Source organism: Beauveria bassiana, assembly GCF_000280675.1.
Source record: "Beauveria bassiana ARSEF 2860 unplaced genomic scaffold BBA_S00011, whole genome shotgun sequence".
Lineage (NCBI taxonomy): Eukaryota > Fungi > Ascomycota > Sordariomycetes > Hypocreales > Cordycipitaceae > Beauveria > Beauveria bassiana.
The window spans coordinates 632491-649566 of record NW_007930846.1 but is presented as its reverse complement, the minus strand read 5'-3'; the positions used below and the strand labels follow the sequence as shown (position 1 = coordinate 649566).

General features: G+C 52.2%; 5 protein-coding genes across 5 annotated transcripts; 2 read left to right on the top strand and 3 right to left on the bottom strand.

Moving 5' to 3' along the window:
* Nucleotides 1–779: 779 nt before the first annotated feature.
* Nucleotides 780–2271, top strand: BBA_04838 (1-aminocyclopropane-1-carboxylate synthase; the record flags this gene model as incomplete). The annotated part of the gene is made up of 5 exons (XM_008599935.1): nucleotides 780–914; nucleotides 985–1002; nucleotides 1043–1472; nucleotides 1528–2188; nucleotides 2244–2271. The coding sequence occupies 5 exons, from the start codon at nucleotides 780–782 to the stop codon at nucleotides 2269–2271; spliced, it is 1272 nt and encodes a 423-aa protein (XP_008598157.1).
* A 3469-nt stretch (nucleotides 2272–5740) lies between these two features.
* On the top strand, nucleotides 5741–8520 carry BBA_04837 (general repressor of transcription; the record flags this gene model as incomplete). Its single annotated transcript, XM_008599934.1, has 3 exons — nucleotides 5741–5931; nucleotides 6172–6646; nucleotides 6697–8520. The coding sequence occupies 3 exons, from the start codon at nucleotides 5741–5743 to the stop codon at nucleotides 8518–8520; spliced, it is 2490 nt and encodes an 829-aa protein (XP_008598156.1).
* A 1266-nt stretch (nucleotides 8521–9786) lies between these two features.
* BBA_04836 (importin subunit beta-1) lies at nucleotides 9787–12778 on the bottom strand (the record flags this gene model as incomplete). Its single annotated transcript, XM_008599933.1, has 5 exons — nucleotides 9787–9973; nucleotides 10035–10143; nucleotides 10194–10437; nucleotides 10489–12611; nucleotides 12730–12778. The coding sequence occupies 5 exons, from the start codon at nucleotides 12776–12778 to the stop codon at nucleotides 9787–9789; spliced, it is 2712 nt and encodes a 903-aa protein (XP_008598155.1).
* Nucleotides 12779–14417: 1639 nt separating this feature from the next.
* On the bottom strand, nucleotides 14418–14909 carry BBA_04835 (uncharacterized protein; the record flags this gene model as incomplete). The annotated part of the gene is made up of 1 exon (XM_008599932.1): nucleotides 14418–14909. The coding sequence occupies one exon, from the start codon at nucleotides 14907–14909 to the stop codon at nucleotides 14418–14420; it is 492 nt and encodes a 163-aa protein (XP_008598154.1).
* Nucleotides 14910–15307: 398 nt separating this feature from the next.
* On the bottom strand, nucleotides 15308–15859 carry BBA_04834 (uncharacterized protein; the record flags this gene model as incomplete). The annotated part of the gene is made up of 2 exons (XM_008599931.1): nucleotides 15308–15432; nucleotides 15481–15859. 2 exons carry the CDS (start codon nucleotides 15857–15859, stop codon nucleotides 15308–15310), a joined length of 504 nt encoding a protein of 167 aa, XP_008598153.1.
* Nucleotides 15860–17076: the final 1217 nt, after the last annotated feature.

Here is a 17076-nt window from a genome sequence, read left to right as displayed (position 1 = left end):
ACCATGTCGAACACGTATAATGAAATGAGATTTGATCACGCGTTTTAAACGCGCCGTTTGTAATTTTCTGCCGGTGGGTGATCGAGTGTTTGCCAGCTGGCAGATCCCTTTTTAGGTCATGCAACCGGCCAACAGCAAGCAGTTGAGACCCGTGACGATACGTTATTCGATAAGACCGAGTGTACTTCTGCTGATATACGACTACCCATTGGCATCAATGGTCTCTTTACTCAACAACTTCCAGTCGGCGATCGCTCTTCAAGCTGAGAAATAACCTCGCCTCTGACCCCAGCTATATCAGAGCCTTGCCGCCAATGGAAGATCCCGCCACCAGCTAGCCGCATATACCCCGCAGGTGCCGGGAATGACTGCATAATGCTATGCATATTACAACACCCACTGGCTTTTAGCCTTAATTGAGGAAGGATTTCATTAGATAGTCGAGGTGGGTCAGGCCGGGACATCACGGTGCATGGTCTCGGTATCGCCTCACCGGCCGTCAAGCTACATGACAACGTCAGCAGCGTGCAGAATGTCTGCAGATGTGACAGTAAAATTTCATTCTTTATTGCATATTTTCAGTACAATATATCCCTCAAATACCCTCAAAGACTGCCTGAGTCGTCCAGTCATTGCGCTCCATTGGCAGCCTTGCTGCCCATCTCCCCCACTTCTGTTGGGCCCTTTGACCTACAAGAGAAATCACGGTCAGCCTTTTGCAATGAACAACTCAAACTATTCACCATCTTGTCACGCTCTACTTCATCTCGATATCAAAAATGGCTGCCCGAACCTCTGCGCGGGCGCAGGTTACCGCCGAGTTTCTGAGCGCTTCTTGGAAGTTTGCCACGAGACAGACCTACGACAAGGACACGAACCCAGACGGTGTGATTTCTTTTGCATTGGCCGAAAATGTGCGTGAGAACCCTTGCTGAAAGAAAAATTTGCCAAAAAATTGAAACATGTACTTATCATCAAACATAGAAACTTGTTGTTCCAGAGGTGTGCGATTTCGTCAACCGCAATGTAAGTCGCAAACAAGAAGTCGGTGTGCAAACGCCACTCGCTCACCGAGGCCCAGGTCACGTTCGAGGTCGACGACTTCAACTACGGCAACTCGGAACGCTTCCCCAAGGCACTGGCCGTGCACCTCACAGAGTACCTGCAGCCATGCCTCCCCATTGAGCCAGCGCACGTTCGCGCGACCAGCTCGTGCAGCGCGCTGCACGACATGCTAGCATGGGCCGTGGCGGACCCGGGCGACGCCATCTTGCTCAACCGCCCCATTTACGGACGCTTCGAGCTCGACTTTGGCAACCGCGAGCAGATCCGGGTCCTGTACGCCGACACTGATGCCGAAACGTGCCTGCAGGTGAGCGCAATTGAAAAGTACGAAGAGGCGCTCGCCGACGCCGCGGCATCTGGCATCAAGGTGCGGGCCATCCTCATCGTCAACCCTAACAACCCTCTCGGTAAGGTCATTCCAGCTCCATTCTTACAAAAGAAGACTGAGTCTAACTCCTACAGGTCAATGCTATCACCGCGACACGCTCGTGGAGCTCATGAAGCTCTGCCAGCGCCACCAGATTCATCTCATCAGTGATGAAGTCTACGCCTGCTCCGTCTTCCCCTCCGACGACCCAGCCGCCGTGCCCTTTACCTCGCTGCTCTCCATCGACCCGCGTGGTCTCCTCGACGCCGACCTTCTCCACGTCGAGTACGGCTTTGCCAAGGACTTTGCCTCGGGCGGTATGAAGCTCGGCGCCCTCGTCTCCCGCAGCCAGCCCGTCCTGCACGCCCTCGACAGCCTCATGCGCTTCCACAAGCCGGCCGGGCCCATTCTTCGCATGGCCTGTCTGATGCTCGAGGACCGTGTCTGGTGCCGCGCCTACATTGACGCGATGCGCGGCCGCATCAAGGAGGCGCACGCGCACGTCACCGCGGAGCTGCGCAACGCAGGCATTCTGTACCTCGGAGGTTCCAACGCGGGCTTGTTTCTGTGGATTGACTTGAGTGCACATTTGCCGGCGGAGCTAGACGGCGAGGATAATGCCGAGTTTGCGCTGGCGAAAAAGGCACTGGCGGCCGGCGTGTTTGTGCACCCTACGGAGGAGCACGCAAACAAGCCGGGCTGGTTCAGGCTGGTGTATACACAAGATCCAGACATGGTGACTGAGGGCATCAGAAGGTATGTGATCGTGACACCGAAATTTTTTGAGCAATTACTGATCAAGTTTCCACAGACTGAAGAGTGTCATGACATCGGCATAGATTTTATCAAGAGAACATGCGAGTATTCGCGGCAAAAGCAAGGCAATAAAAACCTGATATAGACGTACTATCTTTACTTCTATGACACATGGCAATGACGAGACTGATTATATACAAATAACACTGTTCTCCTGGATATAGCTAGCCTCGCCGTCCATGAACTCATCTTGTCGAGTGCCAAGTTCTTCTTTCAAGCTGCCAATAAAAGACTGGCTAGTGGAAGTATTGAGATGGTTGCTTTTCCGAGGCTCGGGTCGGCTGAAGGAGCGGGAGTCGGCAGCGGTCTGGATTTGCCCCTTTTTGCGCCTCGTTTCTTTGTTCGACGGGTCTTGGGGGATCCGGCCACGACGCTATCCACAGCTATTTCTGGTTTCTCTGCGTGATTTTCGGTTCTCAGAGGTCATTGTCGGTAAGTTCCCTTTGAACAGCTACTCGACCCTTCCTCACTACGCCGTTTTTGCGTCGCCTCAGATACGTCAGATAGTGTTACGCACAACGGAGTACTGTGTGTGTCGTTGTGCGCCCACTTGCGCCGCCGGCTGAACCAGGAGAGCGAATGCGTTACCTTGGAGCCTCATCTATGCAAAAGGATGCCTGCCTCTCTAAACTTATGGACGGACAGTATATTTATTGCGTCAAGAATTCTGTGTGAGAGTCTTGGTCTGGTCAAGAAATCTTTACTAGAATCACGCTATTTTTGTTTTCGTGGACCAAATGAAGTTTCCAGGAAAATGTACCATTTTTAGCCTTGAACTTGAGATAAATGACAACTCAGCCGATGCTTTCGGCGGCAGTGCCACTAAGAATAGTGATTGCTATCGTGTCGGCGGTATCGATGTCAAGGTTGTGTCGCTCGCAAAGATTCAGAGACTACGTTGACTATGGAGCCCCAGTCTGGGAGTGCCCCGACTATAACACTATCAAGCAATCCGCGAATCTTGAGGGATATGATGCCGAAACCGCGTTCTGCGGTGTGATGCTAGGGTGTTTTATCTCCTGAACCAAGCCGATGAGAAACGATAAGAAGGGGAGTTGGTCAGCGCAACCGCGAATCATCCTAAAGCGTTTGGCTGAATAGATGCATTCCTGTACGGGGCGAGCCCCGAACCATACACAGTTCCATCTCGTCCACTGCCGAGTAAGTGCCCGTCTCTACCACAATGGCGTTGCTATGTGAGATGTCCCTATTGCTCGGGTCGTCCACTTGGGCCATGGGTGTCGGGTCAAGGGCAGGTGGACTCGACATTTCCTAGTATGCCGTGTGAGCAGAGTTCAAGCTGATGGCATCGTAGTTCCGTCTGTCAGCAGTAACTCTAACCGCAGCCGACTGCCAATTATGGGCGAGTGCTATTCTGCTCGATTGAGCCGGCCGTACTTGGCATCGTGATCACATTGCTGAGAATGTCAAAAAAGGGGTCCAAGGCATATATGTTATGCGTGAAATGAGGTCTGAAAACGGCATGAGAGTGAGTGGCTTGTACGATTGTATCAACAAAGAGGCTTGAAATGTGGCGGAATATTGCATTTGACCGCTGCGGCTGATGAGCGGTCAGGCGTGGTAGAAGTGTGTGGTTGGGCAGCAACGAGCTGAAATGCGCCTTGTACAAAGGCGTTGTCTAGGAGGTTGAGTAGGCAGCAGAGCGCCTGGTGGGCAGATGGGCTTTGATAGCCTTGTGGCATCCATTGGTTAATATAGGAGTTGCCCGCGAATATGATCCGCATTTCGGAGAAGATGTCCTTCAGATCACATCGTCGCATGAGTAAGCTATTGAAACAAGGCCGCAATCGGTTGTAACGCTGTAACGAATAATTATTCACCTACTAGGAGCACAGGAGCCACAGTCGGGGTAAACGAACGCCGGCAATGGCACAGGAAAGGGCAGACTTTCGGCATCTGGCTCGCAAGATGCGCGATGCAGGACTATAAAACCTTTTTCTTTCGCAAATTCGACCGGATTAGTGCTTGCTGCATCGAGAGGCCTGGCTCGCCTATATGGAGTCGAAGCTACAAAAGGAAGAGGATCAGGCGGCATTAATAAGGCCAAACAATGAGACGATCCGTTCCATACTTGTCTGGAAGCTGTTGAAGAAAATGCCAAACATACGGACCGTTTTGAGCATGATCGGACGAGAGCAGAGGAAGAAATCCGAGAGGTGGTGAAAGTCTATTGGATGTTCAAGGTACACTGCAACCTATCGCATCTTTCCTTGTTGAAGCCTCTACCAACGAAGAAGACGCGAATGATGATGAAAGCCACGTCACGTCACATGGGTCGCGGCGACTGACAACACGGTCATTGCAGCCATCCTCTTAGCCGGGGTCAATGGGCTCTTGAAACGTGGAAAATGCGCAACCATGCGCCATTGTCGCTTTTATAATTCTCTTTGCAGTTAGCACTGGCCTTTTGATGAACGCGAGGACAGAGATACTCGCGAGCACAGCGGCATATGCCGCTGTGTCGGTGGTCCTTTTGTCTTCAATGCTGGCGGGGGCAGGTGGTTGCAAAGATCTGATTCAGTGGTTATTAACGGCATTTTGGAAGTGATAGTAGTCTGATCACGTTCTTGTCGCGTCAGTCAAAGCTCTCGTGCGATTGAGTTTCGCGTGTTGCTCTGGTGCAGGGTATCGCGAGCGGCCGACAAGTTGGTCCAGTCCGTGGCCGTTGTGTCAGACGTTACATCTGTGCAAAGAGCTGACTCGCGCTGGCGATATTGATCGACACAGGCAATTTGATAGACAGATTTGCAAGGAAGCTTGATATGTGAAACAAGTGGTGCTCCCAGGGCTACCTGGGCAGTGGATGCGAGTGGTGGTGATCAGCACGGTAGGTTGGCGGAGATCGGAAATGGTGAATCAGCAAAACAGCAGCAGCCGGTTCTCGCTCGTCCGTTCGTCACAAACGTGCAGCTCACGTGACATTCTCACCTTGCGAGAGCCCTGGCAGTGGTTCCCGGTCGCCGGACGATGGGGCAGGGTTGCAATTCTTATCGAGAGGTTATTTTCAAAATTGAAACCGTTCGCTGACTGTGAAAAAAAAAACGTCTTGTCGCACATTTCCTTTTTTCCCTTGTTGGTCTCAAACGGCGCCATCGGGTAGATCTTCCTCTAAGCCGCCACACCATCTGTGCGATCCAGCTGAGCCGACCGTTGCCTGCCGCCAGAACAGCCCCCAAGGACCCTGCCTAACCTGACAAGCCCTTTCGTAATTAGAGGGGCAGCAAGGCAGCTAAAGTCGGCCCTTGTCTATTTGCCAGGCAGCTCTGTTCGGTATTACCGTCGCCAGGCTCCGGCAGGCAAATCTCCGCGCCCCTCCCAACCACCAACAAACAACACCAAGGAACCACAGTTAGCCTTGCTGGTGAATCCTCCGGCAATATCCATCATCATTAACACGCTTGGATTCGGAGGGTTAAGGGAACCATCTGCGGGCCTTGAAACGTCGTCAAGGCGTCCCAGTCGCCCATCGTGATGGATCCCGGCGCCAATACCTCTTCATATGCTGGCTCCGCGTTGGGTTCGACCGCTGCCTCATCCGTTGCGTCCACATCACCGACTGCCCATGTTTCTGCCAGTCCATCGACGTCTACTCAGCTGCCCGCTGTGTCCGCTGCGCCCTCAAAGACGGCCATCAAACGAAGAGCCGCTATCGCTTGTCGCGCGTAAGTCTAGCTACTAAAGTCCACTGCCGAGACCGTTGCGACCTTGTGTCGCCTGCTAATCGCTCTATCCGTGCACAGTTGCCGTCGCCTGAGGAGGAAATGCATTCATGATAAGGGGAAACCCCCTTGTAAATCATGCCGAGAAAGCGGCCCAGAAACTGCAACCGAGTGGTAAGACGCATTGACGTATACCATGGCCAAGAAAAATAGCACATGCTGATATAACCCCACCTGCCACAGCGAGTTCCCATCTCGCGGCCAACCTGACCTTGACCGGGACTATCGGCACCCTCGTACGAGAGCCGAAAGGCCCAAGGGGGCCGCTGTAAAAGCAACGCGTCCAGAAGAGCCGCCCGCCGACTCGTGGGACGGCCTGCCTCCCCTAGATGAGCTCGTCGATGGTGTCAATCGCTTCACACGTTATTACTTTCAGCTTGGCTTTCTCCCCAAGAGGCAATACCCTGAAAAGCTGCGCATGAGCCCTCACTCGTGTAACTTGTTCCTCTTGCTGAGCATCCTGAGCGTCTCCGCCCGAATGACACCAGCGTTATCCGTCAGATACGGCAGCGGCGTCAAGGCTGCCGAATTCTTCATGGAGCGTGCCTCTAGGATAGCCCTCGCACAGGTATATGCCGAGCCTTCGCTGGAACTGTGCCAGGCCTTTTATCTGCTCAGCATTGCCCAGCATGGGAGCGGGTTGAGGAACAATAGCTATGTTAGAAACTCTAATGCCTTTGGTTGACGCCTGATGCTGATGCGACACAGATGAACATGGGCGTTGCGATTCGCATGGCTACACTCATGATGCTGCATCGAGAAGAGACATATAAACTTAACAATCCGACCCGAGAAGCAATCATGGTGGCCGAGTCAGCCCGTCGCACGATCTGGATGCTCCACAGCCAGGACAATCTGCACTCTGGTCCAGTTTCGCCAGTAGCCTTATCTGCTGCCGACATCACCACTTTACTTCCTTGTGACGAGGATGACTTTGCAAATGGTGTTCAGCCAGCCTCGCGCGCCGCATTGGCCGGGACGCAGCCCGCCAAGGAGAATCCCGCCCTCATCTCTGACAGAAATCGGTCCCTCTTCGCCACTCTCATGCAAATACATAACCTTTGGAGAACTGTCGGTCGAAGCACTGTGCATGAAACTCGTAGTTCGACTCCGTGGGATCCCAAAAGTGAGTTTGCGAAAATGGCGACAACCTTGAAAGACTGGGAAGAGTCGCTACCACCCAACCATTTATTCAGTCACGAGCTACTACGACAATACAAAACCGTGGGCGAGGACCTGGCTTACCTCTGCGTCACCATGATGACGAGGCTGTGCAACATTGTACTTCGTCGGCCCTATCTTGTGGAATTGATAGGGAGCAAACAAACGCGACAGCAGCCGTTCTTCTCAAACCTGTCTCTAGACTTGTTTCGAAATGTTCGGTTGCTCTATGAACAAATCGAGGCCCAATTCACAGATCGAACACCGGATGAAAGTGTTGGCGCCCAAATAGCCTCTTTCTGCGTCTACAGCTGCGGCCTTTTTTCGACCTACTTGTGCAAATACCCAGACATCTGCCCTGACGTCTCTATAGCTCAAAGGGGCCCCGATATGCTCAAAAGAACGATTAGTATTCTCAACGAAAGCAAGGAAGTCTGGCCATTGGCATCTCGCTGGGCAGAATCTCTGGAAAAGTTCTCCCGCGATCCGAAGTTGACGCTACTTACAACTGAGGGCAGCATGGATGATGGCAAGGACCCCATTCCGCGAGCCATCCATCCTCTGCCGCCACCCATCTCGAAATCCGCCGAATCAGTGGCTGCAGTTGCAGCCATGCCAGATAGAGCACTGCCTGTGCCTGGCACGCAGCCGGGCTCTGCAACGTCTAACCTGATGGGTGCGCCTCGCCATGATCCTATTCAAAGCCCTCTAGGTCCAAGCACCCACGGACAGCCCCAAACCAACCTTCACTACGCAAACCAGATGAACCAACCACAGTCGTCACCGATACAGCAATTCCAACCGCCGCACAACCGCTCCTACCTCAGCCAGTACCAAACGAGCCAATCACTGCAATCACGGCCAGACACGCATCCTGCTCCGCTTCAATTCAGCGGTCCGCATCATCACAATCAAGTCCCCATTTTACGAGGCGTGACCAATCCAGCCGACAGCAACACCGTGCAAGCCAATCACCAGCTATCGAATACTACGGACATGGCTCCGCGCTGGCCGCTCGCCGGCGTTGCAGCACCGTCTCCTGTCCCCGCCCACCTCGGTCGCCGGCAGCAGCGGCAGCAGCAGCAGCAGCAGTCCGATGCGGTCACCATGCTGATTCCAAGCTTTGCCACCTTGCCACCCCAGCAGCAATCGCAGGGGTACATGGCGAATACTCTTATGCTAGGCCAGGTCATCCCAGGCCTCTCGTCGCATCAGCCGCCGCTATTGGATGGGTTCGAGAATGAGCTGCTCTTCCAGTTTGACGGCGAACACGATCCGCACACCAGCCTGCCATTTGATCAATGGCAGCCGACCAACATTTACACGTACACGCCCGGCGTATACGATCAGTTGATGGATACGACTACTTAGGCCCGAATCAAGCCAACCCTTTGAAACAGTCATTGTTGGTATGAAAGATGCCTAATCACACAATGTAGGGTTTTCTCACGAAGTCTTGCATTGTTTTTATTCTCTTTGTTTCTTTGTTTTTTCTTCTTTGGCCTAGAGCGTAATATTACATCTGCTAGGAGCAGGGGGCGCTGGTTTCATTTCTTGACATTTACACAGCCTTGGTTTCAGTCACAGCGTATATGAACATGTATTTGCTTAATTTTTTCAGTATAGGAAGTCGTATAATAATGAAGTTGAATTATTCTCCTTGAAAGCACTCTTCCTGAGAATTACGTCTCTCCCTCAAAGTCATGCGTTTCCTGAAAAGTCACTGCAATGCTAGTGAAAACCAACTCCTTCTATGTACTGGCTGCCGGCATCTACGGATGTCTGGTGACTGACTGCTTTCAGATGACAAATTATATATAGCGTCTTTGATGTGCGCCTTTCAAATCACGAGCCCGGAATTCAACGGTGATTGTGGAGATTCACTTGATCATCTAGGTCTTAATCCTTAAAAATCTGCTACTGTTGTTGCCTTTTTGCCTGGATTCTTGCTCTACTCGCCTCATTTACGAATTTTTCCTTTAAGCTTGGCAATGCAGAGTGCACTTGGTCTTCTCATTCTGCTTGGCTAACAGCCAGTTTACGATTTGCTCATACCATCAGCAACAACGACAGATCAAAGGACCAATGAAATAAGGGGGATTGGCATAAAGAACTATGGAGTGAAAAGAAGACAAAAAGACATAATGGAGCTCTTGTGAGTTTAACCATCAACATTAAAAAAAGGAGACCAAAAAATAAGATACGGAAATTGTCCAGCCGCCAGTACTCCCGTAAAAAAATGTTTTGATATCCTTCTCTACATGACTTTTGAAATTGACTGCCCAGTCACAGAGAAACTGGGGACAGACATACATGAACCATCTCTATTCCGTCGAAAATGCAGACTGTTGCACTGAGAACACAGATAAATGATAATAAAAAAAAGGGGGAGGTTGACGAGGGGGAAATTTGTGTTATATTGGGAAAAAGAATAAAGATTCTAATGACGTGACAGGTAATGAGGTATTGGTGATGCGTCGTGAACAAGGGGTATTGCTTGAAGGTAAATGTTGTGTCATCGGGGTCTATATACACGTGAAAGGCGTGGCGATCGTGGGCTATGCAGTGATGTGAAATGGGGGAGAGAGAAGGGGTTTGCCGTGATATTGGGCATCGGAGAGCGACTATGGTAGCAAATTAGGAGGTCATGGCATTCTGACCACCAGCAAGCTGGCGCTTGACTTGCTCACGAGCCCAGCGAGCAGTCTCAATGGTGCGGGCAGAAAAGTCGCGGTTGGTCTTGGTCTCCTTGATCATACCGGTGAGCCAGCTTTGGCGGAAAGCGTCCACCAGCTCGCCGTTGGGGTAGGCGTCGGCAAGATCGCTGTCCATGTCAGTCTCATCATCATGTCGCCGAGGCTTTATGAAAAAAAAAAAAAACATACCCAATAACGCCCATGCAAGAGCGCAGCAGACCTTCGCTCTTGGTAGAGTCGCTAGCAATTACACCAAGAAGCTGGAAGATGGCGGGCACGTATTGTTGAAGGGCTTGCGCTAAAAGATTTTAGTATATCGGCTGAGACAAATTTGGACTCCCGACTTACTCTTGTTGCTCGACTTCATGGCACCAATGATGCCGCCCCAAGCGTCAGTGATACCCTCACGGAGAGAGATGACGTAGTCAAACATCTCGTAGGGACCATCGGGAGTAGCTGTAACGGTGGCGGCCTGCTCGAGGACCTGAGCAACCACAGAGAGGTACGTCTCAAAGTGGCCGGTGATGGCAGAAGCGATATCGCCAAAGCACTGGAGGATGGCGGGCTTGAACTGATTGCCGAGAGTTTGGCTCTGCAGTCTGGTTAACGTGGTATGGTCAAGTGAGGATGTGACATTACGTACTCTCAAATTATTGAGGAGGTAGTTCATAAAGTTGTCGCAGAAGGGCTGGCTCTGCTCGCCCAGGGATCGGGTAATGTCGCTAACCAGGCCGATAGCCATGGAGCAGAGACTCGCCTCTTCTTGGTTGCCAAGGGCGTTGTAGAGGAAGGGAGCAAAAGCCTCCATGTATTTGAGGAAGTCCTCCTCAATGGCAGTTGAGAGAGCGCTGATGACGGCGAAAACCGCCTCGGGGACGCTGGACTTGCCGCCAACGGTGCTGAGGATCTGAAGCAGAACCTGCATGATTCGATCTCCCTGAGGAGCGATTTCCTTCTCTAGACGGCCAACAATGGCCTGGAGAACAGTACACAGGCTATTTTGCATCTCCTCCAGAGTAATCTTATCCTCGACGCTGACAACCTGCTGCTGAAGGGGAACCGTTTCCTCAAGGCGCTTGATGATGACGTCAGAGAGCGAAGCAACGGATTGCATGCTCTCAGTAGCAGAGTTTTGGACAAAAACATTGAGCACTTCATAAGCGGCAGTGCGAACAGAGGTGTCGGCATCGGTGCGCGCAGTGATGTCAAGGAGTGAACTGACGGCGTTGTTAAAGTGAGGAGTGATGGGGTTGGCAGAGACACCAAAATCGCCGGCGAAACGCTCAGCCAAGTTCATGAGAGCCCAGCAGCAAGACGGGGCCATCTTGGCGTTGCTGAGCAGACCCTTGAACAGAGACTCGATGAGAGTGGGCAGGTGCTGCTGGGGGTCAATAGCCTCTGAGCAAGCTTCCGTAACACGTCCCAGAGCATATGCGGTGGAGTCCCGGACCTGGAGGGACTGGTCATCCATCATTGTGATGAGAATAGGGAGGGCCTGCTTGACGATGGGGTCGAGGACCTTCTCGTCAGGACCCTCCATGATGGCACCAAAGGCGGAGACGGCAGCATCACGGTTGTGCCAGTCGTCGGCACGGAGGTTGGTCTCGACAAACTGCAAAACAGGGGCGATGATGGTAGCACGAACAGCCTGAGAGTATAGTTGCAGACATTGGTAAGAGGCTCTGGACAGATTGTACTCGTCGTCGGTGGCGTCTTCGTCTTGCTTTGTCAAAAGCTGAAGGAGAACAGGGATGACCTCTGGGGCGGCAACGCGAGCGAAGTTGTAGAATGGGCGAGCCTGGTCGGAAGTCTCGACCTGAGCATTGTCATCCTCGATGGAAATCTCCTCCTCACAGACAGTGCTCCAGAACTCGACGGCTAACTTGGCAACGTCTTCATCGTCCGACTTCATGCCGAGGATGGTGAGGCCAAAGAGGGCCTTTTCCATGTAGAAACGCATGTTCTCGTAGTAGAGGGCCATGATTCTGTTGAGACAACCAAAGGCGCCCTGCTGGATGCGAGGGTCGGAAGCCTGGGTGGCCTCGCAGACGACCTGCATGATGTAGTTTCGTTCGCCTTCATGCTTGAAGTTGTTGTGAACGAATTCGAGCGAGTCGCTGAGGGCGGTGATGGCAGCGAGTCGAACCTCAGGATTGGCCTCTTCCTTGCGGGCACCCTGTACGACGGCCGTGAGAATGGCATTGGAGTGCTGACCGAGAGATAGGCGTAGGTCTTGGTCTTGGCTTTCGCAGATGTAACCAATGGTGGTGAGGGAGGCTTGTTTTTGATGGTCGGCACCTTCGCTGATGTTCTTGACGAGGGCTGGCATGAGCTCGGCCCATTGGTTTAGCGGTAGCTCGATGGCGGCAATCGAAGAAATGACCTGGGCGGCGGCGTTGCCAGCCTGTGCGTTGGAGGATGCGAGGGTCTGCAGGGTCAACTCCTTGACGCGGTTCTTGGTGTCATTGTCGGTCTGCTGGAGCCACTTGGCCTGTAACTCCTGATGGCGGGCGAAATCCCTGGTTGTGAATGCGTTCTTGAGGGCGATACCGGCGGCAGCTCGGATGGAGCCCTGGGCTTGTTCGTTGGCGAGTTCCTGCACGAGAGTCGCGAGGTAGAGAGGCTGTCGAGAGCGGTGAGCATGTGACTGGGCAGAGACGGGCGTGCAGAGAAGCGCTGAGGGGTAGCTGGGGGATTTGTTACTTACAAAGTTGCTCTCGGCAGCTTGGGTGAGCTGCTGCTCGGCCGCACTTCGCAGTGCCGCATCTGTTGAAAAAAGGCTAGTTAGAGAATTGTCGGGTTGAAGCGCGCGCAGACGCAAGCTGGGTGTGATGGCGATTCTGAAGTGTGCGTTTGGCACATGGAGGGGGGGGCCACAACATACCAGGCGACAGCGAGTTGGCGAGCACTTGATTGATTTCTGCGCTCGACATGATTGCAAGATGTGAAGAAAGTCGTCATGCGGCGGTTTTAAAAAGAAAATCCTCTATTTCAGCAGACGGGCGAGGAGAGAAAGGAAGGGATGGAAAGAGATCAAGAGGAGGAAATGAAGAAAGTAGGTAGAGAAAAAAAGACAACGGGAGGCCCAAAGCGGAATTGGGGGGTTGATGGTGCAGCAGGAGGAGCGAGAGCGTGGCAGCAGAAGCTGGGGGGAGAGGCGAATTGTCGACGGCCAAGGAGAGGTACCTGGCAGGCTGAGCAATGTCGCGGTAAACCACAGCTAAAAACGCCGCCGTATCAAGTACCTCGCGTTCCCACTTTGCACAGTAGCGAGATGCAGGGCAGTTGCGCTGAGGCACTCACTACCTACCTCCTAAGGTAGCAGGGCGCAGGCGCGTGCCTGTGGGTTGGGTGTTTAGGGGGGGGTTTTACAGTTGTGCACTGCTATAGATTTTCATTATGCTGCTGTTAGCACGTGCAATGTTTTGAATTTGACAAGATTCAGGCAGAGGAAAGAAGCAAAGGGCTATGCACTGCCCATGAATAGTTGATTGAGTGAATACCTCACTGTCTGCCTCCCGGACCGCTGGGATGGGGCGTCGCGGAGGAAACGACTAGAGCTGCACCAACAAGCGAGAGTCTGTGGAAATGAGGCGGCTGATGGTGAGAATAAGCAAGTTCAAGTCGGCAGTCTGTCTTGCAAATCGTCTCCTTAATTTCGACGGGAAGCTGTTGGTAGCCTAGCCAAGCAGCCAGGGCGAAATGAGGCGCGAAATCTACTGCACCTCCTTAGGCCAAAGGCGACGTAATTCCACAGGCTTCGACAGGCTTTCAGGCAGCGGCTGTAACTAGAAGCAAGGAAGCTCGCTGGTTGGCCCGTCGCGCTGAGACCCTCCAAACAAAACACAGGACGCTGCAAGCCTTGTCACGGGCATAACCACCTAATAATACCTACCTACCACACGACTCTCCCCATCTAACTACTCTACACGGCTGGTTCCAGATGCCCGAGATCTACGATCTATAGTTAGCTCACTTGTCTCCAAAAAAACCATTTCCTGCCTTTTCGCAGGACAAAATTGCAAACAACCGCTTTCTTCTGACCATTTGTTTTTACGCTCGAAATCATCATGTCAACAATCAATGAGGGGCACGGCGGGACCTCTCCGGGCAACCAAGGGCCCTGTCAAGACAGCCCGCTCGCTTCCTCGCACTGTGCATATTTTTGTGTCTCGAGAGGGGGGGCACCAAGCTGCACAGTGGCATTCGAGGACCCACCACCGTACGTTGCCCACCTCCGCAAAATCTACAGTGGTAACTCAGCTCTTTCACACTGTGCGCCACTCAGAAGCACAGTGTCCGCTGCCAGTGCAGAACTCATCTAGACCTCTATGCAACACAAAAGGATGTTGCATTAATCTTTGCACTATTACCTGAGTCATCGTACACCACCACCATCATCAGCCTTATGCCACCCTTTTGCACATCTTACACTAACGGCTTCGCAACCACGCATTTACAAGTCCCGAAAGACGTAGCAAGTCTAACCATTCATTCACTCGTGTAATTGCTGTTTTCGCCTGTCTGCTCAATATCAAACACCCAAGCTGCCCCTCCATCCTCAACCCGTACTCAGGCGAACCTAACCCGCGGGTGACCCAGAGGCATGTCGTATGGGTCATAAAATGTCGTCGAATCATTGTCCACGTCAATATATCCGTCGTCGTTATCTCGATGGTAGCGGTGCTCCGACCTGGCACTGTAATTCGACCTGAAATTCGCGCTGCCAAACTCCGGATCAAACCACGACGATTGACGATATAGGTGTTCCCTGCGCCTGCTCCGGCCCCAGCCGAAAGGTGGCCGCATTGGCGGATGCGGCAATAACGGGGGAAGCAAAGGCGCCGCGGGTTCAAACAGATTTCGCAGCGCAGCGGTGATGAGACCCATCATGGCCCCCGATAGCCGATGGCTTAGACCTGCAAAGCTCGGCTCGAAGCCGCGTCCGTTGTACTCGACCTGGAACCGATGCTCCTCCCGATCGAGCTCGATGTAATCTCGTGCATCATCCTCTCCATACCGTGTCAATCCCGGCGGGTAGCCGCGCATCCGGCCCCGGCCCATGTTCACCCATTCATCTAGCCTCTCCATGCTGTCATCCTGTCTGCAACTTTCGCATGGGAAACGCGGACTTCCGAGTCTGATTATCGGCTCGTAATTGGAACATGTTCTCCGTGGACAGCCCCCTCGTTGGACTTGAGCAGTGGCGTGGTCATGGCCGCAAGTATATTTGTCAAGATCCACCAAAAGTTGGCACATGTTGTCCTAGTATTGACGTGGTGGACGATGGATCCAGTCTTTTCGATGCTCTTGGACGTGTCCGTCTTTAAATGTTTCGCTGACTCTTGTGACCATATCCCAAACGTGACTGTTGTATTCTTCATTCTCAGGCGAGACGCCCAGATAAATGTCTTGGACTCAAAATATTCGTGTGATTCAGGAGTGATTGACGTGCATTTGAATCATGAGTGTAGCTCTTCGCACTGCGTGGTGGCATGCTCCGACTGTGCCACGAAGCTGTGATGACGCCCGCTTGACAGCCGACACGCAGTCTTGGTGTAAATAGGCACGCCAATCCTGCGATTTCCTGTTCAACTACCAGTCCACTCCATGGTTCCGCAATTGGGACACATACCAACGATGTCAACTGCTCTTGACGCGCGCTGGCAGCATACTGAAAGAGCGTGCTCTCTACATCTCGGTACCACGGCCATGCCAGCCAGCTCCAACGGCGGGCGCCTATTGGAGATTGACCGGTGTGTAAGAGTCTCCATAGAGACGTCACCTCGACCAAGGAAAATAATCATGCCCTTTTTCCCCAGGGCTCCATCTTTTAGACACTCGGAACACAAATCACCGTAGTACACGCCGCATTGCTCCGTGACATGGAGATCACCCCAGTGCGTGTTGCCTGCGGGGAAACACTGCGCATTGTTCCATTGCTCTATTGTCTCTATCAAACGGCTGTGTCCACGCCCCGAGAAGATGTCATTGGGTGATTTGGACCAGCACATTACTTGGAATGGTAGTGCTGTGGATGTAGGGTTTCTGGGCTATGGCTCTAGAAATGCTCTAAAATATATACGCTGTGGTCTCTGGTGCAGAACCTGTCTCCCGAATTTAGAAAGATCGTCTGCATTGCAGAAGTAGTAATTTAATTTTTCCACTACAAACGGTCATTGTCGGGGGCTCGAGATCTTGTATTAGATATAGTCGTTGCCTTCGACGTAATGATGCCTGTGGCAAAGAACAGCGTCACTGCTGAAGCTTTCATATATCGTGAGGACCCATTACTTTTCGTAATCTGTATTCCGCAGACGTGATGGCTCTTCACTTAGCGGGGCTAGTTCTGACTTCCCTCTACTGATCGAGGGTGTGACAACGGGGACTCGAGCGATGCCCAACAGCACATGGCCAGTTACACCAGCCTCACGGCGCGTACGTCGGTACAACAGACAACGGTCCAGCATACAGACGCAGAAATTAGCGCACAGATCGTCGAGTTTGTGTGTCTACCAAGAAGAGTGGCCTCTCAGACACCGTGGCTAAGACGGGCTGTCTTGGTGTCAATGTGCTTGGTACCACCGAGTCGCCCTGTTCCTGGTCCAGATTCACGTCGTCGAACAGGCCCGATAACAGCGCTTAAATGGAACAATGCAAACAGAATTTTGTATGCAAGGAAGAAGCAAAATATCGGCGGTTGCAAGTCGGCGATGACAGGAATAGCGTGTGCGAACTGTAGGCGCCTGCGGCCTTTGACAGTGAGCACTAGAGTTGTACGTCGTGCTGGAGCCGATCATTCTCAATTGACACAGCCTGTATTAGATACAAACGTGGAGGGAGCGACAATGCTGAAGTGTAGAGGACAGGAGCTCGGTCAATCTCAGTTGGGGTGGTAAATTAGGCTGTCATCAGCAGCAGGTTTTTTCTGTGCGTTCCTCTTGCTTTTGGTAGGTCATGCTTGCTGGAATTTGTACTTTTTCTCTATGATATTCTTGTCCTCGAAACATTGCCATAGCTATAACGAAGTGTTTTGTTGAGGCGTGATTATCCTGCTCACCGATACAATGTGGGGGATGAAAATGTGAATAGATGTCTACTTGATGCCTGCAGATGACTGGTGGCGTGATTACTACAGACAAACTTTAAACAATCATTCAATATGCTTTATTTGTGATTGAATATGCGCCAAGTGTCCAAGTACCCAATACTTAAAGGAAGACCGCCATAG